The sequence below is a fragment of the Prenolepis imparis genome, unplaced genomic scaffold (assembly GCF_030444845.1).
Source record: "Prenolepis imparis isolate NDT839.2.m4 unplaced genomic scaffold, iyPreImpa1.0 SCAF_7, whole genome shotgun sequence".
Classification (NCBI taxonomy): Eukaryota; Metazoa; Arthropoda; class Insecta; order Hymenoptera; family Formicidae; genus Prenolepis; species Prenolepis imparis.
In genome coordinates this window covers 78,131-102,002 of record NW_028141165.1, presented here as the reverse complement: position 1 = coordinate 102,002, position 23,872 = coordinate 78,131, and the positions used below count along the sequence as shown (strand labels likewise).

Sequence of the window (23,872 nt, the reverse complement as noted above, 5' to 3'; positions counted from 1 at the left end):
TATCATCGTTCGCCGCCACGTGGCCGCCAAAGGAACCAATGCGCTACATTAGCACGGCCGCGGCGCGCCGCGGCGCGGGCACGTCAAATATATCAGGCGATACATTTATGACGTTTTACTCAGAAAATAATTGTTCTACAAAAAAAATGTATAGAACATAAAAGATGTATTTTTTTAAGGGCTACAAGTTTGGTTTGAAGCATTTTTCTGTAAAATTGAGATTAACTGAAATAATGCAGAAAAATATAATTTTTTCGATGTTTGACCTTGAAGATGACCTTGTCGGTGATTTTCATATTGATATTTGTGATCAGCGCACCCAACAACAGTAGTATACCAAGCCCCATAAAAATCAGAGGTGTCAGGTTTTCGGAAGTACAGCCGAATATAATATTTACCTGTTATGTGTATACTGTAGGTGATCTTCAATCTGTTCTAATATATTTATAACAGATTGCTTTTGTAACCGAAACCTTCTAAAAAAATTTAATTCGTTGTATTCTTCAAAATAATTAGTACGCACATGTACATTTCGCGGTATTCCGTAAACAACTAGATCAAATGCGTCTAATTCATCATCTTCTAATACATCGAAATTTAAATCCATTTTTCTGGTTCAATAACATCTAAATAACTCGTGCACGAACAGTCCTTGGTCGACTTATGTCAATAACAATAATGACAACAAACGACCAATGATTTGCTATAACCACGATTTCTGTTCCTTAAAGTTTTTAAGCGGTACTGCAATCACCGCTTAAGATAAGCTCAAATTAAAGCGCTATAGGTGTCTTATACTTTGGTGCAACAAACTTAAAATTTTAAGTGTCGCTTATAGCCAAAATAACGTTGGTGCAACCGGGCCTAAAAGTCGCAAGAATAATTTATGTCATTTTCACACTTAATAGTTTATAGTTTTGCCAAATGTGGCGCTGTCGTACAAATTTTACGGATTTGGCAATCGAGTATGCAGGAGGCTTAATTCCATTTAATTATATTTTACTCCAAAACTATGTCATGAAGAGCGCAGATACGTTATTTTATTTTCTGAAAAAAATACACTGACTTAAATGGCAAACATGTCATAGCTTTCGTCCACACAATTCTTGTTTTTATCGTTTCTGTCGCTACTTAATTGTAATTTTTGTGTTTCTTTCGTCTCTTTCTTCTTCTGCATGTTTTCTTCTCTCATTCACTTACCCATTTATTCTATACACACACACACACATGCATGCATTGCTATTTTTCTTTCTTCAATCAGATCATTCAACTGTTATATGCTTAAAGTTTAGTTAATGATATTCATTAACTAAATCGTTTTTAGTTAATGATTGTTAAGATTATTGTAGATTATTAATTAGTAATCATTAGAATATAATATAATTGATGTACACATGTATCGTTGCGTGTCTATAATGGAGAATATATGAATACTTGGATCCTTGGATTCGAACATTTATATAGATGGAGAAGTCATAGATGTTTAGATATTTGCGTTTTTTCTAGTTTCCGTAGACTTTAAACTTTTTAAATTTCTTGCATTCTACATTTCATAGATACAAATATCCGTATGTTTCGTGAACTTATTAGGTCCATGAATTTCTAGGTCTTTGGATTAAAAACTCTTTAAATAACTAGAATCTCGAATCTTTGGTTCCTTGTATTCTTAAATTCTTGGATCCGCGAATCCTATGATTTTCAGATCGAATAATTTTTACATTCCATCTTTTTTTTTTATACATTCTATGTGATTGGAAGTATGTGTGTATGTACATTATTCGTAATTCATACTATATATCTCACTTTTAATCGTTTAAACATGTCGAAATGTTAGCTGCACGTCTTTTTTACGTGCGTGACGCATATCATTTCACAATTCTATTTATATGCGCGCGCGCGCGTACACACACGTGTATGATGTGTGCATGTGTGTGTGTACTGTGTGGCGTGTGCGCACGCTCGCACATAAGAGCATGTATCTCTCAAGTACATATGTCATTTTTCGTGTGTGTGTGTCTATGTGTGTCTGTGTGTACATATTATGTATACATATATGTATTTATAAAACGTTCCAAATAGAAATAATATTTGCCGATTAAATAATTCGGACAAAAATTTCGTTACTTCTTTTTCTTTCCTTAAAACGTACAACAATAATTCAGTCTAATACGTTCCAAAGCACCAATTTATAATTAGTCGACCATAAATTCATACATTTTTAATCTCGCTATACCGAAGCACATATCAATAAATTTTATTTCCGTTTACTTTTTACTAAAGAGACTAAAATCGAATTGCACCTAATGCAAAAGTCGATAAAAAATTTTTTTCTTTCACTCTCGTCTGTGATTAAATTTGTATGCAAATTAACATTTGTAAATAAACGCACTTTTGAGTACAATGAGAGTTTTTATCAAAGGTTTATGAGATATGGATTTTCCGCAGCAGGAATTTACCAAGGATGTATGTACAGTATCAAGAATTTATATTATCACCGATATGCGGTGTGTATTAAGAAAGATTTAGTGTCAAGAAATTACAATGTTAAGGAGATCTAGGGAAATAGGAGACAACGATACTAAAGATCTGTGCGCTCATGTATACAATTTTTAATGCCTATGTGCGTGCGCTTGTATCATTGTGTTCCCCTCCTGTAAGTAAGTATAAATGTGAATGTTACATGAAAGTACTAGTAGTAGTATAGCGGTAATAGAGTAATATGATAGTAAAGTGTAATAGCGATAGAGTATCTCAATAATAATAATAATGATAATAATATGTAGCGGTAATCGCGCGTATCTGCGATAAAGTCTAATATTAGTCATAGTAACAGCAGTAGTTGTCGTAGTTAATAATAATAATAGTGTAGTAGTAGTAGTAGTAGTAGTAGTAATAAGAGAGTTTCACGCAAGCAACAAATGACGCGTTTGCAATAATGCTGACACCGAATCATACATCGTTTTTATGGTAATCCTTGGAAGCTAGCCGATAATTTGTGACACAGACACTTGCCAAGTGCAAAGATTTTTAGTGCGAAAAGAACGATTAAAGTTCCTTGAATCTGTAATTTTTTGGGTTCTAATATATTTTGGATGCTAGATATTTTAGTTTAGATCGTGATCTAATCGAAGAAACTGCGACAACAATATACCAACTCAATATGGCAATAACTAAGTCATTATTAAATTTTGAGTGATTTTTTTCTAAATTATATTTTTGGGGAAAAAAAACTTTCCAAAAAACTTTTGTTCCAGTTTAATAGAATGTAATATAAAAAATGTGTTCTATTGCAAAAATGTCATATCACTTTTAAATGTTTTAGCATATTATTATCTCAGGATCTTCGATTGCGTACAATTTTTCCGACAAGATGGATAGACACAGAGATACGACGCGCGTAAGTTTAGTGCACCTAACTGATTACGAATGTGAGCGCATATTTTATGTATATACATGCGTGAATACATCCACATATAAAATATATATATATATATATACACACACATATACATACATACATATATACATACATACGCGCACACGCGTGTGTATGTATATATATGGACGTATTACAGTTTTTAAAAAAACACAGAAACTCGATTCTACACTTGGCAGTATTCTGAACAATCGCCCGACAGGCGTTTAATTGTTTTTCTTTATCGCGCTGTTTTTATCTCACATGCGGTTCTTAAATCTCGAAAAAGATGACAACATCTCAACAAGACGAGAATGACGTAGACAATAAACGTCCTTGGCAGTGATCGTAGAATTGCGTGTTCATTTTTGTCGTTTCTTATGCCTTTTTCGATTTCTTTATTAAGTGTGTTTCGTGTCATGCAATTTTAACAATCTTTTTCTTGCAACTAAGCAGCATGTAATATTATAAGCATTGTTAAGTTCGAGGAAAGTAAAGCGAGATCAACTGGAACGCGTTTTATGTAATATATAATTTGTCGTATAACTTGGATTCCTATATCCTTGGATTGTTAACTTCAAATTCCTAAATTTGGTCGTCAAATTTATTGAATGTTGGGACATTAAATTTTTTTGTCGTTCTTAAATTTCTGGAGTTTGAAGAAGACCTTTACTTCATTTAACTATAATTTTTTGAGATTCTTGAAAAATTTATCAATTCTTTTGATTCTTGAATTCTTTTATATCTGCTTGATTCTCTCTTAATATTACAAATTTTTTTTTACATACATCTTTTAAAATAATAAGAGTAAGAAATAACTCTTTAAAAAATTTATTACAATCATTTATTAAAAAAATATTTGTTATCGAAATACTAGAAGAGTTTCGACTGGAATTTTATTTTACTTTACAATTTTCTTAATCTCTCTTGTAGTAAAATTTGTTGTTTTATATATATATATGTATATGTATATATACGTGTATATACACAGGCTGTTTTATTTTAATACAGTCCATTATCTTCAAAATAAAATATTTTGGGGAAAAATGTTCTATATAAAAAATATAAAATGTAAAAAGATCTATTTACTGTATACAGAAAAACTAATTTTCACCTTCTCCTTTAAAGAAGTGTAACTTCTGAGAGAGGGATGTAGAAGTATATATGTTTATATGAAAAACCTTCCTTAATTTTCGACAAAGAATCCTTAAAATTTTTCGCACTTATTTAGAAACACCCTGTAAACACACACACACACGCACACACACACGCACACGCACACATATTCGTGAGATATTTGCTATATAATAAAATTGCATACAAGTTAGTATTATATGTGTGTGATTAAAATATTTTATAGTATCAAGAAATCTATAAAATTTAGGCTTAAAATAAGAATCGAAAGAATTAAAAAATTAAACATTTATGAATTTAAGGATTCAATTATTTAGGGATTTAATTATTCAGATATAATTTATTAAGGGATTAAGAATCCGAGAATCTAAGAACTCGAATATGTCGAGCGAAGATTCAAACTATTAAGAGTAGAGGAAGTTTTAAAAATCTAAAGATTTAAGAATCCAAGAATTCTTTGTCATCGTTTGTATTTATCCTTTAATTCTAACCATTAGAGATTAAATGTGTTATTATATTCTGTTATGATTTCTGCAAACGTTTTTCATAATTCTTACTTAACTCTCATCTTACAATCCTCGTTTTATAATTATTTTTTTCAAAATGTTTTATTAACTATATCCATTCTTAATAATTTACTTTCGCAGTCTATTCTTTATGTCTCCTACCTATCTTGCCTTTTCTCTTTCACTCACTCACTCACTCACTCACTCATTTTCTCTCTCTTCTTCCCCTCCCCCTCCCCCTCCCTCAATCACTCTCTCTCTCTCTCTCTCCCTCCCTCCATCTTTATCGTTATAACAATGCGTCAAATTCGCATGATTTCACTTACAATTTTTATAGCAAGTTTCATTTTTCTTTTTCATTAAAAGATTAAGACGGACGGTTAATTTTCACGTATTCTTTTTTATTTTCTGTTTGTGGTGAGCCGATATCCGCTGCTGAAGGCACAAGGCTTTGCACTAGAACTCGGTCACCTAGCTCATTCATCTACGACCTACTACCAAACTAGCCTCACGTTCTTATGGAAATAAAATTTATGGAAGATTTAAATCTCAAGCGGGAGCATATATAACACACTGATTAATCAATATCTGAACAAACATATTTTGATAAATTTTCTTAATAAATTTAAGAAAAATTTTTTTATTATTTTTTTTTTAAAGATAATATCTATTACTGTTTCTATTTTTACACCATGAAAAATATACACAAAGAGGTTTTCTTTTGAAAACACAATATAAATGTATTATAGAATATTTTAACAACGATAATAATAAACAAATGTTTAAAGGGTGCCTGATTATTATTTTAAAAGTGCGCAGCCGCTCAAGAATTCAAGTTAATGAATTTGTATTACTTTTGTTTTACTTTTATTTCTTATTTTATTGTATTTCTAAATAATCAATCGCCGTCGATTTCTCTTGCTCAATTGCTTCCTATATTTCCATTAATTTGGAATGAAAGGTGATCGATTTGTCTCATCATCAAGCGTATCATGTATCATTCGTCATTTCTTAACTATCTTATAAAATTTAATCTTCGATTGTTATAACGAACCATGGAGGAAACCGACTTTAAATTTCGACTTATTCGATCGAAAATTGTATCGTAAATAGTAAATAATATACTAATAGTAAAGAATATACAAAACAATTCTGGAATTTTTAATTGCTTGAATTTGTCGATTCTCAGATTCTTAATTTCTTTTAAATCGTCAATTTTTTTTTCAGATAACAGCATGTAGAATAGATACTCTTTCTCTCACACACGTGCATGAGGGCGTACACTTGCATACACGCGTAAAAACAAACAAAACGTAATAGCTGTAATAAACCATAAATTATCACATCATTCCCAATTTACAATTTTCGATTCGATAAACGAATTCAAAATTGGTTTACTCTATTTACTTAAAATATATATATATTTTTTTTCCTTAATAAAAAAAATATTATGTATTCCCATTTCTGTGAGAACAATCGGAGTGTCCTATATCATTACATTGGAGTGTCCTAAAAAAGACATCATTATTCTTGAATGAATATTGTTATATTTTCTTGTATTGTTATATATTTTTTCTTTGTAGGACGTCCCACATATATGTATTTCTTTTTTTTATATATTTTAAAAACATATTTTTTGTTAAAATTTTAGCATAAAAAATGTTAAAAAAAAAAAAAAAAAAAAAAAATTGCGTTACTTATTTACAAATATTGTATTTTCGTAAAAAAAAGTAATGCATATCAAACAGTTTCTGCTTTATAACATTTAAACATGTTATATCCCGTAAAAAATATATATCTCGCAAAAGTAATTTTATTTTTCTAGCTTGTTTTTTTTAAGAGGGAAAGGGGACGTCCTGAACGTTTTTATGATCTGTATTAGTAAAAATATTAATATATAGAATTCCAAGACGCGTTATCCTGCTGCGGTGTAGATCCTTTTCAACCTTTGACTGCCTAATTTTCTAGCTTTTGCTCTTAGTCTCTCTCTCTCTCTCTCTCTCTCTCTCTCTCTCTCTCTCTCTCTCTCTCTCTCTCTCTCTCTCTCTCTCTCTCTCTCTCTCTTTCACGTACTTACACACATGCATGCACCTCGCTCTCTCTATGAACAATGTATATGCTAGCAAGATATATTATGCTGTATGTGTATGCGTGATATAGACTCTATGGTATTGTTATGTATCATTTCTTTTAACTTCGCGCTCCATTTGTGCGACGCTGCTCAACAGCGAATACTTTACGGGCTTTATTAATGTTTGCTTTTTTTATGGTCAAAACTTGGGAGAATGTTGTATTAGTGTTGACTAAAGATTTTAATTCTCGAACTTTCTTTTTGCTAGCGGTATCGCCGATTACTTAAACAATATTTTTCGTCATTATCACCGATTAACACTATATCTTTCTATTCTTTCCCTCTTTTATATTAACCGCATTTATCATTTCACTATTCATTTTCTCATCAATGACAAATGTGATTCATTCGCGATATATCAATACCTTATATCATATAATACATTACAGTTACATATCGATTGTATGTAAGGATGTATCCAAGTAGGAGACATAGCGATAAAATGTAAATTGCAGGTAGCTTTCTTTATATATCTTCATTCTCTGTACTGTTCTTTATGTATCACAGCCTGGGCCGCGCCACTGCCTTTCTCTCACAACAGAGTATAATCCTTTGCTCTTATTTATGCTTCCTCTCTTGTTCAAAATGCACTTGTTTCCGCACGTTTCCAATAGCAAGGCTTTTTTTCTTTGTTCTCGAGCCGGCCTTACTTTTCTTGCGTGGATTTCTTTACGCGAGCAACAGAATATGTGTGTGATTTCGTGAGCAAGAAAAAGTACCAATACGGTTGACTCGTGGCTCACAGTGAGCAACTCGATTTAAATAAAATCTTGTGATAGATGAATACTACGGGTTATAAATTTTAGTAGATAGGTGGCTAGATTTTTCCAAAAATCAGTTTCTATGAATCATATTGATTTGATATCTTTATTTGATTCTATAGATAGATCTTTAGTAGCATAAAGCCTCGTTTCTTTGAATCCTCCGTTTTATAGTACTATATGGATCAGCTTTTATCCAGTGTTTTCTTCCCCCTTTTTTTTGATCATGTATATCTTCATTAATACATCGCTCTTAAATAAACGCATCATTTGTATCATTTACCATTTTCATAAAAAATTCTCGACATTTTTCTCTCTTTTTCACAATTTTACATCCGTATATCTGTGAAGCACTTTTTTGCGTCATATATAAATTACACGCGAGTGGTGCAGGGCCGGCTTGTTTATACTTATCCTTACAAACCATATAAAGATCGATCAGTCCAGGACGATACCTAGAAGTGGTCGATCATTAAGAAAGAACAAATGATCGTAATGAATCTAGAACAGCGTCTGATACAATATGTTGACTTGCGACGGTGAGGCAGTGGCATAGTGGTGCACTAGTACAAGAGTCGCGCAGGCCGTTTTCCACGTCCATGCGGCGTTCCATCGACGCCGTTGCTGCTGCTGCTGCTGCTATTATGACGTCAAAAGATTTGTTCAGCCGACCGGCGCAATCGCCGTTAATCGGCGACTGGGGAACTAGGGCAACCCAACGTCCCAGATTTCGGCGAGGAAAAGTGGCAGCTTCTTGTTTTTAAATTTCAAGTTCAAGCACATCTCACTGTTTTGATTGCCAAGGGTTCTAAGTTCAGTTAAAACTGACAGGAGCTTAGCGAAGATCGTACCACACTTCTTTGGCCGACGATTATCCACGTACGCTTTCAGCGTCTTCAAATAGATCTCTTGAAGCTTCTCCACTTTTCTGCTTTCCAACAGACTGGGTCTTTCTGCAAAGCAATAATTATTATTAAATTTAAATGATATGAAATGATAGAAATAATGAAATTTAATATTAAAAGATCCTTATTTTAAATCGTATTATTTAAATCGTTAATTGCTAAATAGAAATTATTAATACAATTATTAATGTCTAAGCATTTTTGTAAAGAAAAAGAGACACCAATTTTTAATCAAAGAATTTGCCATTAAACAATAATGCAATCATTTTTAGATAAAGTTTTGAATAATGTGATTTGGGTTCGAAAACCACACTGAGCACACTGTGTCATTCTATATTTGTTACTTACGAAAAGGTGAACAAAGATAGAACGACACTCATTGTCAGTGTGCTCAGAGTGTGGTTTTCGAACGCGCCCCAAGAATATAGTGTCTTACAATTTTCTTTCTTAATTTGATATATGATTTGATAATAAAAATCTATATACTAAAATCGAAGTTACGAGTTTTTATACATAAAGTGACAAGATATATTGCATATAAAATATAAAGATTACACACACACACACACACGCGCGCGCACAAGAGTAGAGAATATCTTGTAAAATAAATAAAATAAATAAAAAGAAATAAATAAATAAAATAAATACATATCTATAAAACTTTCTCAAATCTTCTTAAAAATGAAAAATTATATATATAATATATATATAATATATATATATATATACATATATATATATGCTTTCACAACTAAAAAAATCGGCTAAATCGATTAAAGTGTTCTATATGTTCTATATATATATGTTAAAAATATATAGAATAAATATTAGTTTCAATTTTGCTGCAAATATTTGGGGAAAGTCATTTATTTTTATTTTTCTTTAGTTGAAAAAAATGATCATTTAATTTTTTAAAAATTTAAAAAAGATGTATATTTAAACTAAAAAAAATATTTTTAAATAATATTTTAAGAAAATACTTTTGTGTTGAATTATTAAAATTTCTATTCTACACTCACTCCAAAAAAAAGCGGTACACTTAAAATTTGGGAAAAAATTATCAAATTTCAAATGACAACTTCGTAAATAATAAAGATAGAAAGGTTTATAAAAAACGAAAATGAAGCTTGGAATCTCTACTTTAAGAATCTATTCATTTTAATGTTGCGAGATAAATTTATTGAAAATGGCGGATGACAAAACGAGAGCATGCAAAATTGAAAAATAATGGTCCGAGTTCGCCACGGCACATGGCGTGAGTCAAATGTCGTAACTTAATAGGATAAAAAGCATATGATAGTACAGAGTCTCCTCTTTAAAATGCTTTTTCAATCATCTCGATACGATGATTTTTCGCAGTTATTCGCATTTAAAGTAAAAAGTTGCCTTTTTATTCAAATGTGAATATCTCAACGAAAAATCATCGTATCGAGATGATTGAAAAAGCATTTTAAAGAGGAGACTCTGTACTATCATATGCTTTTTATCCTATTAAGTTACGACATTTGACTCACGCCATGTGCCGTGGCGAACTCGGACCATTATTTAAGCAGAGACTCCAAGCTTTATTTTCGTTTTTTATAAACCTTTCTATCTTTATTATTTACGAAGTTATTGTCATTTGAAATTTGATAATTTTTCCCAAATTTTAAGTGTACCGCTTTTTTTTGGAGTGAGTGTATAAAATGTTACATTTTTAATAAAAATAAATTCCTGCCTTGTGTTAAGGCACTTTACTTATAACGCACACACTGCTAAAATATAAAGACTATTCGGAAAGAGATTTTGAAGATGGAAAAGAGATATTATTATAGATGATACTCGACGAAACACCATCATATATATTATCATCACTTTTATGGATATATTTAAAATCTATTGGAAGAGATTCTAATTGCTATTAATTATTGATTAATCTTCAAATTATTTCAACTATTGTATTTAATTTATTTAATTACATGTTATTTGATCATAATATAAAATATAATGTAAAAAATATACGAACCTGAAAAAATGACAATAGCGGTGAGTAAAGCGTACTCGGCATTGTTGACCTCCATGGTACACATTTGACGGCAGAATCGTAAAAGATCCTCGATGGTTTCTCCCATTCCAGCAACATTGTAGCTGTCACGCGTATATGGTTGATTGTTAGCAAAAATGATGCTATCGGTGTCTACGTCGTACTTTCTTGCCATTCGCAGCATCATCACTTCACTGGAACATGCCTTCAACAGAGTAATTTGATCTTCGCGCAATAGCTCGTTGAAGCCGGGTAACCTCTTTGAGAACTCGACGATCAACTGAACAGTCAGAATTGTAATTTCAGTGATGTGCCTGAAACTATAGTCACTCGGATCTTCGCCTTCCATTGGTTGATTCTGAAAGACAAAATATATTACATTGCTAAATCACTTATCGCATTAATCATTAAACACATTAGATTAAAAATCTGTACAAGATTCATATAATTTGTATATAATAAATAAAATCTGTACAATTAGACATAGATTAATGTTTACATCACGATATATAATATTTTTGCTTAAAATTATGTATGTGCGCGCGCACATATGTATATTGCATTGCAGGCGTTTTGTAAATTCAGTTTTTTCATAAAAAATGCTACAACATGTGCATATAAGATAAATAATAAAAGATTTGTAATATAAATAATACACAGTTAAATGCACAATATGTAGGATACATACGGTGATTCTTTTCAGATCCTCTTCGCTTGGTTGCTCAAATTCACATTGGAAAGACACGAGCCTATTTATTAGTTCCTCTTGTTCAGGACTAATAGGTTTGACACAAGTATAAGGGCTGACAGGAGTAAGAATGCCACTACTTCCAGACATAGACAACGATTCGGTTTCCGCTGGCTCGATTTTGACACCCATCTGATCACCCATTCCGGCGCTGCCTGGTGAACCATTCATCGTCGTACTATTCGGTTTGTCCTTTTCCTGTGATGACATATTACACAAAGACATAAATAAATGGTTAGTAATGGTACCACAGTAAGGAGAATTTATAAATATAAGAAATTAAATATATCTAAGTAATCCTTAAAGCAATTAAACTTTTTTTTACAATGGAGTTAACAAACTGATTTTCTTAAATATATGTTTTAAAGAAATGAAGAATGTAATTTTTTTATTATAAAACTTGTCATATATTTATAAAAATAGTATTAAAAAAAAAATTATGAAAATCTTTTGTAATACATAATCTCCATTTTTAATATGGATTTTGGACAATTAGTCAATAAGAGATCTTTGAAAATATATATTTTAAATTTTAAGTTATTTCTCTTGATTTTCTCCAAAATATTAGCTATTCAAATAAAATTTTGAGGCAAAGTATGTACAAGAAATTAGAATATTTATAAAATATATTGGGCATAATATAGTCAAAATTTAATTAATATTCTTGAGCTTCTAACATTAAGTATTTCTATTTAATTACATTTTAGACTCAACATTTCATTAGGTGTAAAGAAAAATTGGTTTCAAAAAGTTTCACAAAAATATTGACATTTGAAAAAAAAATACAACAGTCAAAAGAGATATTATTATATAATATAAAATTATATGGTTGTGTGCTTTCTCTCTACCTTCTGTGCTTTCTTCTCCTTTCTTTTTACAGCACATTGGTATTCTGGTACAACGCATTCAGGTCTCATACCGACTGTCAAACATTTCTTTAGTCTGCACTCCTGACACTTGCGGCGCATATACATGTCGATTTCGCAACCATTGCCATACTTGCACTGGTATACAGCATTTCTGGTGATGCTGCGTCTGAAAAATCCTTTGCAACCCTCGCACGTTAGAGCGTTGTAATGATAACCAGATGCACGATCGCCGCATACAAGGCACAATTCTTCCTGTTGCCGTGGCGTGGGTCCTTTCCTTTTCTTTGCATCACATCCTTCACTATTACCGCTTCCACCCCCACTGCCACTGCCACCTCCACTGCCATTACCACCCCCGGAATTATTTCCGTAGCCGTTTATTGAACCTGACTGAGACAGTTCGTCCCTACCTGAAATATAAAATTTGAATTTATACTGACAAAAGTTTTGAAATATATTTGATTGAATTGACGACAGGATAATATTTTTGTTGCAGATTATTATCATAATAAGCACAAAATCTCTTATTTCTTTAATATAAATAAAATAACAGATACCTCATCAACTTTCTGCTTTTGTTGCTCATATATATAAGATAGTGAATAGAAACTGATACTGGTATAATTTTGACGAGAAACTAATATTGTATTCGATAAACAGTTCAAATATTTTCAGGTTTACATATTGAATTTTCAATTAATTAATTTATATTGCACTTTTATATTATATATTGCAATACAATTAATAATATAACATTATGTTTATAAACAAATAGTGTGTATAGGCATGTGCGTGTATATAATTTTCAGTATGCGAGATATATATATATATATATATTTGTTCATGAATATTTACAGTTTTCTAACTGGCGTTCTAATAATACGTATTATAAATACGTACTCTTCTAAATAAATATAAATCTGTATTGATCCATACTAATCTATTAATGTAACAATGTTATTCAATTAATTCTAAAACCTTTTATGTTATATTTTTAACACACAAAAAGTATATTTTAATAATTTATTATATTTAAAGACAAAAAAATGGCTCTCGAAAAATATTTAACAGAAAATGAATATATAATTATATATTGGTTTTCTATTTATATTAATTTAAAAAATTAAGGTTATGTGTGTTTCTTAAAGATTGGTAACACAATATTTTGCAATGATGTCGAATGTTATTGCGAAAATGGCCATTTGTGATTGTGATCTAAGAAAATATATGCGTAGCAACTCTTCCCTACTACCAACCGGATAGACGAACAGGTTTCGTAACCTTTATAGCGATATCGTTACGCGTCTCTATTACCTCTTTTATCTATTTCCATTCGCCGAGTGAAGCGTGGGCAAGTTAGAAGTCATGGTCGGTGAAAGTTGAACACACAACTACGTATTTCACAGATCCGTATATGCTTCGATACATAAATGTATATACATATGTGCGCATTTGACCACAGATGTCTATGACACATATAAACAGCGCTAACCTATGTATTTATGTATGTGTATGTACATATATATGTATATATATAAATATATTGCATATGCGGGCGCGGATAAAAATTTAGGCCCGTTCTACAATACGTCGTATGTCACAGTCGGATGTCGGAACGTAAGTGATGGTCCAATGAGAAAATTTCTTTACCGATGATAAAGCTAACCTAAACCTAAACCTAAACTATATATAATAGAGGTAGCCGCGTTTTATAGGCTGGTATTCATAGTCCGATCTTATATTTAAGATTGCCTTAAGTCCGAACTTGAGATGCCACGCAGCCATTTGATTGGTTGAATGGGATCTTAAGTCAACCTCTGACCAGACTTAAGATAATCTTAAATATAAGATCGGACTATGAATACCGGCCATAGTCGCGCTGTGCCATTTTCAAAACAATCGGTTTACTGCCTATATATATTACTATTAGGCCCTGCGCACAATAGGAAAAATATTAGGAATAAATATTAAATATTAGGAATAAAAGAATTATTTTAAAATAATAAAATTGGAAAAACTCTAATATAAAAATACAAATTCGGGTATAAAGGACTCTAGTATTATTATCTTAGTTTATTAGCCCTTATACTAGTCCTTTATACTCGAATTTGTATTTTTATATTAGAGTTTTTCCGATTTTACTATTTTAAAATAATTCTTATTCCTAATATTTAATATTTATTCCTAATATTTTTCCTATTGTGCGCAGGGCCTTATACTATTTAGTTGTCATTCTTGTTTTAATTGCAAAATATATAAATGCGTATTATGGTTCACTGAAAATCTTTTCAAACCACTCTAAATATACTTAATAACAATAAGCGTAAATTATATATACTTATAAATTCATTTCAACAAAAGTGACACGTACATATATACATATATACATATATGTATGTATCTTATTATCTATTTTCTCACATCGCGCGTGTGCTCGCAATTAATACGTATATTTTTTTTTCAAATTATTGAATTATTTTAAGGTCTCCTTTAATGATTCTCTCTCTCTCTCTTTGTCTCAAATATAGTTAAGAGAGTATATTATCATAATAATTAATTGTTTATTGTTTATTTCAACATTAATTAAATTATCTGTTATATTTTCATAAATTATATGTATGCGTGCGTGCGTGCTTGTGTGTGCGTGTATTATATAAACATTTTTCTATATTAATAAGTTATAAAAAAATAAGTATATTTAGGAAAATATATTTATAAATATAGATTTCGAGTTATGATTGGCAATTGCGCATGTGTTTTCATACAAGTCCAGAAAGACTCGACGCGCGAACTTGCGCGCGGTTGCTTCAATATTCTTCAACAAGGTTTCCATGTTGGTTAGTACCTCTCTCTCACGACATAGCAGTGAGCGGCCTTGACTCTGGCTCTCTTGGTGAATATCTATACAAGCGGACGCACACAGCCACTCGTGTCCTCCTTGTTCTCTTGTCTTACCTAACAAATGGCGAGTTTTTCCCTCTCTATTTCTCCCACCACATAGCATTGTGCTCACTGTGCTGAGAGACGAAAGCTAAAACAGGCCAGTGAACACTGCCTCGTTTCCTTCCAGAGATCAGAAGAGATGGTAGACTGGTTAGGCGAGCGTGCGAAAAGAGGAAATGGAAAGATGTAGGCATAAATCCGTACAAAGCGAAAAAAAAGAAACAGATTCACGTACAGGATTCTTTAAAAAATATGTGTATTAAACACATGTGTATAAATACATATATAGGTCTATGGTATATATTGCTCTCTTTCTAATTTTTTTTCAAACTTGCAAAAGCCATAAAACATTCATTTATTTTTGTCAATTGAAATTTGGAAATACAATGTTATATGTATATAGTACAAAATATCCGAGAATTAAATAAATTTGTAAAATTTAAAATCTTTTATATCTAATATTTATGACACTAAAAATCAACAGGTGTCATTAAATTTTATTTTATTTTTTAACAAAAACATGAGGAAAAATAATTGTTTGACATATAATATTTGAAATTTTAACATCCAATATCTTTATAGTAACTGAATCTCAAATTATGAACATTTGTTAAATATTCAATAAAAAGCGTTAAATAATCTATTTCAAATTTTTGAAATCTTATATGCTTAAAATTTAATTTGAAAAGAGCTGTATATATATTGTTTTTATTTGTATAGTAACACAGTTAAAGACATCTTGACACATCAATCTGTTGACATTTTCACCAAGAAATAGTAAATTAGCTAAACTTTGAATTTTATAATTAATATAATGTTACACGATCGTCTTTTATTTGGAATATAGGTATGTATTTTGTATGGTGAATTTTATCTAAAGTTATATATATATTAACAATTTCTTGTAGATTTTCAAGATTTTTGAAGATTGAATAAGAATATATACAAAAAGAAGTGTGGAATTGCAATAAACACTTTAATCGCGTTAAATTTAAAAACACATTTTAAATTTAACGTTAAATTAAAGTGTTTGACAGTTGACGTTTTTTTTTTTTATAAAAAATATCTTAAAGGTGGAAAACCCTTAAAACACCCTTGTGTTGGGGTTTTTTAGGGGTTTTCCCTCTAGAACATGATTAAAGTTAGTTATTAATAGATTCTTCTGTTCTATACAATTTGACCCCTAAATGATCCCTAAATGTTACCTTGACCCATGACTTAAGCACCTTTCTGAACGTAAAATTTCCCGCTCTTTCCGAATCTGGGGTAAAAAATAAGGATTCCCATTTAAAAAATTTGACTATTTTATATTTCTGATATTTTACCGATAGCATAATATATGCTAAATCTTGTTTTAAATCTATTTTTCTGCCGACAAATTTTGTAGATACCATACAGATATCATCAAAATCATTCGATAAGTTTGGCTGTCTAGGAATAATTTTCGGTCAATTTTATATAAATTATCATTAAACTAATATTGATTCTTTTCTTGTCACCTGAGTCGTACAAAGAAAGATGTGCAAGTGTAATTTCTGTTAATTTGGTATTATCATTGGAAAAAATTAAATTGGATAAATTTTGAATCTGCAACATTAATTTATTAATGCTAATTTATTGCTCTTATCCCGAATTGTTCCTAATTGGCAGGAAATTTATATTAAAGAAATACTGACTTATACCAGGTGTCCCATTTTAAAGGACCCACTCAAATATCTCATTGTCAGAAATACTGCGTTAAATCGAAAAATGTTTCCTACAAAAGTTGTAGGGTTTCGAGGGGGACATAACATAGTAATATTCATTTGACCTTGGGCGGCGTCTTCAAGGTTAGTGAAGGTTAACCTTAAGTGAAGGTGAGAATGAATTTTGAAAAAAATAAAAAAATGCTTTAGATAAAAGTTGTTCAAATTAATTAGTAGAAAAAGATGTTACAATAAAAAATATGGGTTTCCATTTAAAAAATTTATTCTCACCTTCACTTGACCTGGAGACGCCGCCCAAGGTCATATGAATATTACTATGTTATGTCCCTCTCGAAACCCTACAATTTTTGTAGGAAACATTTTTTGATTTAACGCAGTGTTTCTGAGATATTTGAGTGGGTCCTTTAAAATGGGACACCCGGTATAACATTGTATGTCAGTATCCTTTTCCACTTCTAAAAAACATAGCGAATAAGCAAACAAGTATTAAATAAATAACAAGTAACGAATAAATAAACAGAAAATAAATATATCAAACTTAATTGCTAATTACTTTTTCAAAGTTGCACCACTTTCAAATTTAATATTCGCCAAATAAGTTTTTGATTGGGAGTGATACATTTTTGAGACCAATTAATTTGACAAAGAATTAGTTTTTTCTTTTTAATGAAGTGTTGATAACATCACTTCATAAGATTACAATCTAGTCTTTTTAAGCCCAGACAGCACAGTGACGTTTTAAAAACGTATTAAAAATGTACATATTGGACGTTTTGTACGTATTTATAACATCCATATTAGAGCGACATCTTTAGAACATTTTAGAAATGTCCAGTGTTACTTTTCTGGACAATCGAAACATGTCCATTTTAAGGATTAAACGAACTAAAATTGGACCTGCTTCGAACATTGAACGTATATTTTATAGTAGATAGGTGTAGGTATATATGTAAATTTATATGTTTAGAGTTTAGAGTACTGAATATACCTATTTTAGTACACATACAGCATCAAAAAATTGCAGAAATCTTGCAAACATCCAAAAGAAACAAGAAAAAAAATTGTTGAAACTGTGTAAGTTCTTCATTTTGTTTATCCGTAATACTTGGATATTCGCGTATTATATAATCTTAATATTCAATATTTGCAAGCTTTATATATAATTCTCATAACAAATCTTAAATACGGGAAAGATAGCGCCTCGTGCGTCACATAGCGGTAAATAAAAGAACTAATGATTAATGAATACTGTTTTTATAATATTTTTGGAATGTTACAGTAATATTTCGTTTAAAATATTACAGTTACATGTTCTTATAATGTCTCTCCAATATTACGTTGCAACTTGTAAGATTATAATATTGCTGCAATGTAAATGAAATGTTCTGTGCTGTACGTAAAATGAATGTTTTTAAAACGTCTAAATATAATATACTTTGAACGTCTAATATTGGATATTCTTAAAACATTCATATTATATCCATGGACATTTGGACTAAATAAAAACAAAACTGGACGTCCATTGGATATTCTGTGCTGTCTGGGAGACTATAATGAGTAATTTTGTTTTGACCTATTTTACTAATAGTTTCGACAAAGAATTAGTGTCAAAAATTTTCTTTTATCTATATTTCGCGATATAAGATAAAAATAAAGATACATAATTATTTCTATATATGTATAATACAATAATATATGTACCAAATTAAATAAAATATAGTATGTAGAATTATGCTTTTAATATATGCTAAAATACTAGGCTATACCTATAGGAACCTTAATATCTTTTATGCATTGTTGCTGCAATATAGCAATATATACTGAATAGAATTTTATTGTTGTAGAAAATTATTATTAAAGTTAGCAAAAAAACTTGATAATTTTTTTAGAAATGATTGATAAATTATACTATATTCGTGCTTAAGAGAAAATGATTATACATTTTATTAACAATTTTCATTTTACTTAATTTTTTTTCCTTTAATCTAAAAACATTTTATCTAAGAACATTATAAAATTGAGCAACTTGTATCGATTCCCGCACACAAGCTTGTACAATAATTTCATTGTCATATATCTGTTAAAAGATCTATATGCATAGTAGTACTATCTACATTTTTTCCTTCTTTATATGTATAGTAACTATCAAGTTGACTATATTTATTTGGCTCAATAAGTATCATAACTGATTATCTGCGCATTTAAAGACACAAGTTTTTACAACGTTGTATGAAATTTAAAATATAAAAATTTAAAAATTTTCGATCTTTTGACATCCAAAATTATTATAAATATTTCCGGTCTTATACTTTTTAAAAAAATTAAAGACAACATTTTTTTGAGGTCATATTTAGAAATTTTAAAAGTTATAGGAATGCAAATTCTTTTAAAGATCTGAGAATTAAATTTAAGAAGAAAATTTGCAAGACAATGTAAAATATTTGAATATAATAATTACTCGCATAAAGAGCAATATATGTTATAATTTCACCATCATGAGCATTGGTTGAATTTACCTTGGATACAGACAGGGAACGGTGAGGTTGCATGATCGCTATTAGTTAATTCCGCGGTGTTGGTATCCGCGGTAATAGTACGATAGTGATTAGTGTCCGGTTGTGCTCTATGATCTCGATGAAAATCCAAATCCCAAAGTTGAAGATCCTCTTCACGCACTGCAGCGCCCGAATCCACTTGAAATCTCGATGAGAATGTATCGCTACTTGACACTTCCGGACTAGATTCCTGAAGATTTCCGGTGTACTTATTGCCCCATTTTCTGCGAATCCCCGCAATTGGTATCCGTGGCATTGTCTGCAGCATCTCACCGTTCTCCTTCTTTCAATGTTTTTTTTCACTCTCTAGTATAGTATTAATAAACTTCGGTGTTTCACAATCAATCGAAAATCGTTTTTAACAATCTTTACACGAGATCTACAAGAAAATTATATAATATACCAGTGAATATAATGGATTGCATATGGATGGATGTTTTGAATTTCTTTATGTTTTTCGAGGATCAATTTTTTTTCGTGTAAAATCCTGAAGAAAAGAATCGAGCATTAAAAATTGATCTTGTATCTATGAAGTTTCTTTCACATTCGTGTATCCTTGTGTTCAACATCCCGCGGATGGGAAAATGATACATGTGAGTACACACACACACATACACTCGAATGGTAAAAGAAAAGGATAACATAAGTTGTAGAATACAAGAATCAAATAAAAATCTTATTTTGTTTCTATAGAAGATCTAAAGGCCTTAAAAAAGTCGCAAGAGATGTAAAACTTGGTGCATATTGTATAATTTATTCTTATATTCCATTAAAAAATTATTTTAGAAAGACCAAGCAACGACAAAATTTTAAAAAAGATAGATTATTATTATCAAATTCTAAATATAATGAATTTTGTAAAAAAAAAAAAAAAAAAAAACAATAAGAAATATTTAATAAACATAAATATTATAACATGTTCTATAGAACAATTGATAAATTTGATGCAGATCACGTACAAATAAAACTTGAGCAAAAGTTATTATATGACGCTAAATTTTTAATTCGCACATGACAGCGGCTTACAATTTTATATAATTGCTTGATATAAAATTTATCGTTAAAGTTAACTAATTAACTAAATTAAAATATAAATTAAAAGATACATTACTTTATATTATATATTTATATTCGAACACTCGAATGTTCCAAGATGCTTTAATAATCGATGTTAAATAAATGTATTTATTGCGGGAAAATCCTCATGGATACCCTCCAATCCCTGAGGAAGTAGTGCCGAACTCTTACTGGCCAAAACCCCGCGAATGTCCTACACTTTGTTTGCGCGAGATGCCCGGCACAATTTGCTCGCTTCGGGACACCTCCGCATTCAATGCAACATTCTTGAATAGAATTGCAACGATTCGAATTGATAAATATAGCAGATACACATTTTAAATCATAATTTGTCCTTAAAAAACCGACTTTTTTCAAATTGCGATAACTCAGCGAAAAATTATCGTATCGAGTTTCGCCAAAGCGCATTTTAAAGAGAAAAGTTCAAATTTTCACGTGCTTCTTATCCCTTATTGAGCTACGTCAACTGATTTACGCCATGCAATTCAGGAAAGTGGACCTTTTGTTCATCAGTTTTGCAGGTTCACATTCTATCATTTGTCATTGCAAAACTGATCATTCCACGTAATCGGCATTAAAATTTTCTCAAACTACAGACTTCAAGCTTCATTTTCATTTTTTAAACATCTCGATATCATAATTATTTGCTTAGTTATAAATTCTTAAACTTGCGCAATTTTTTACTACTTTTTAAGTGTACCGTTTTCTTTGGCCGAGTGTATATATATATACATATATACGCGTGTTATATATTTAATATTATATTATTATAAAGCTTTTAGCAATATAATAAATTTGTATTATATCTAGTATTTTATTCTGATTTAAAAAATAATATCTCAAAGCCAGCAGATAAATTATTAACCAAATATATTTTTTGCCTAATAAAAACTAATTTAAAATAATTTAAATAATTTATGCTGTTCAAAAAAATCCTTAAAAATGTGTGAATATATATATATATATATATATATATATATATATATACAGGGTGTCCCAGAGTGAGTGGTACACCTGTTAATGACAGATTCCTGGGATCACTTGGAGACGATTTTTCCTCAGTAAAAATGTCGAGGCACCAATAATTTTCGAGTTATAAGCGATTGAAAATAAAGGATTTTTCGCAAACTAAGCTTTGTGGATATAAAATATTAACAAAATTACATTCTTCAATTAATTTCATGTAGAGTTTATTTTAATAGAATTTTAATTTAAGACTTAGTTACAAAGATACATGATGGCAAAAATTGGGAACGTGTACAAAATGACGACCTCTCTCGACATTTTCGTTGAGGAAAAATCGTCTCCAAATGATCTCAGGAATCTGCCATTAACAGGTGTATCACTAATTCTATAGAACACCCTATATATACAGCGTGTATCTGAAATGATGCACTAAACTTTAGGAGCGTATTCTAGAGGTCAAAATAAGACTTTTTTTTCCTATGAACATGGGTCCGCAAATGAACCCCCCTCCGAGCTAAAATTCTAAAATGTGTACAATTTCATGATATACGTTTTTATTTTTTCATTTTAGTGGCTTACTTTACTTCATAATTTACTGGGCTATACCAAATTTCAACCTTCTGCCATTTTTTTTTTCTAAAATACAGCCAATTTTCAATTTTTTCCCCAAACTTTAGAGGCCTCTAGCTCGGAGGGGGGTTCATTTGCGGACCCATGTTCATAGGAAAAAAAAGTCTTATTTTGACCTCTAAAATACGCTCCTAAAGTTTAGTGCTTCATTTCAGATACACCCTGTATATATATATATATATATATACAGGGTGTCCTAAAACTCATAATTAATCTTCCAGGGGCAGATTCCTGGGATCATTTAGAGACGATTTTTCCTCAGCGAAAATGTCGAGGGAGACCATCATTTTTTGCATGTTCCCAATTTTTGTCATCATGTATCTTTGTAACTAAGCCTTAAATTAAAATTCTATTAAAAGAAACTTTACTTAAAATTAATTGAAGAATGTGGTTTTGTTAATATTATATTTCTAGAGGGCTTAGTTTACGAGAAACCCTTTATTTTTAATCGTTTATAACTTGAAAATTATTGGTGCCTCGACATTTTCGCTGAGGAAAAATCGTTTTTAAATTGGCCAGAGAATCTACCTTTAAAATATCTCACGGTAGTTTCGGGACACCCTATATATATAAAACAAAATAAATATAATCAATTTCAAATAGATTTTTAACGAAATTTTAATTTGGTTAAAAATATAGTTATAAGAGAGAACGTGTGTGTGTGTGTGTGTGTGCGTGCGTGTGTGTGTATGTATGTGTGTATAAGGTTGAAAATTGCGGTTAATAATGATCTAAAAATAATCGTTTTTGACTTTTTTATTAAATCAATTAAAAAAAACTCATGTCAAATTAGATTGACATAAAAAAATCTGTCCTTTAAAAAAATCCGATTATTATTCCTCTGATTATTATCCGATTATTATAGAATATACTCTGCATATATAATCTATATATTATAAACATTCCGAATATTTAGAGATAATTGAAAACTTATACCTAAAATTGTCATAAATCACTATATTGGCTTATGAATATATAATAAACATAAATATTAAAGTAATAAAATAAAGAATATAAGCGAGAAAATAGCAACAAAAAAAAATAAATATAAACAGATATAAGACTTGATTGACAGATATAGATATATAAAAAAGGTAAAATAGCAAGAAACAAAAGACAAAAAAGAACAACACTTGCACTATTTTGGAATAACGGTATAATAATAGCAAGTAGTAGATTTGACCGCAATCTCTCCTCGTGGAAGTTGTGTAAGATAGAATATAAGGAAAGTACCGGGGTCAGCATCTTTCTTCGCTCTACTTTTCCATTTGTGACTGCTACATCCTTACAACTCGTTTGTCGTTGTTCTCCTTTCTATCTATTATTTTCAATATTATTTTACTTTAAATTAAAAATTATCGGCGTATGCTTTTCGCATATATTTTGTTCTATTATTTTTCTTATTATTTGTTGTTATTCATGTATAATGTATATTGTCCTCTATTTATTTTTCTCTATGTTTTCTCATTTTATTACATCTTATTTCATTGCTTTTTTATATTG

At 30.2% G+C, this 23,872-nt stretch overlaps 1 protein-coding gene across 3 annotated transcripts in view; it reads right to left on the bottom strand.

Moving 5' to 3' along the window:
- Window positions 1-1,011: 1,011 nt before the first annotated feature.
- The window catches only part of Ecr (ecdysone receptor), a 60,693-nt gene continuing 37,832 nt past the window's right edge, over window positions 1,012-23,872 (bottom strand). For 2 of the 3 annotated variants that reach the window (XM_083042905.1, XM_083042906.1), the window contains 4 exons: window positions 12,472-12,902; window positions 11,564-11,821; window positions 10,858-11,233; window positions 1,012-8,900 (listed from right to left, as the gene is read on the bottom strand). In XM_083042905.1, the coding sequence (XP_082899031.1) occupies window positions 8,653-8,900; window positions 10,858-11,233; window positions 11,564-11,821; window positions 12,472-12,902 (1,313 nt within the window). In that variant the 3' untranslated portion in view covers window positions 1,012-8,652. Of the gene's footprint in view, window positions 8,901-10,857; window positions 11,234-11,563; window positions 11,822-12,471; window positions 12,903-19,657; window positions 20,076-23,602; window positions 23,682-23,872 lie in introns of those variants that run through there. The other variant, XM_083042907.1, reaches the window with a different exon arrangement.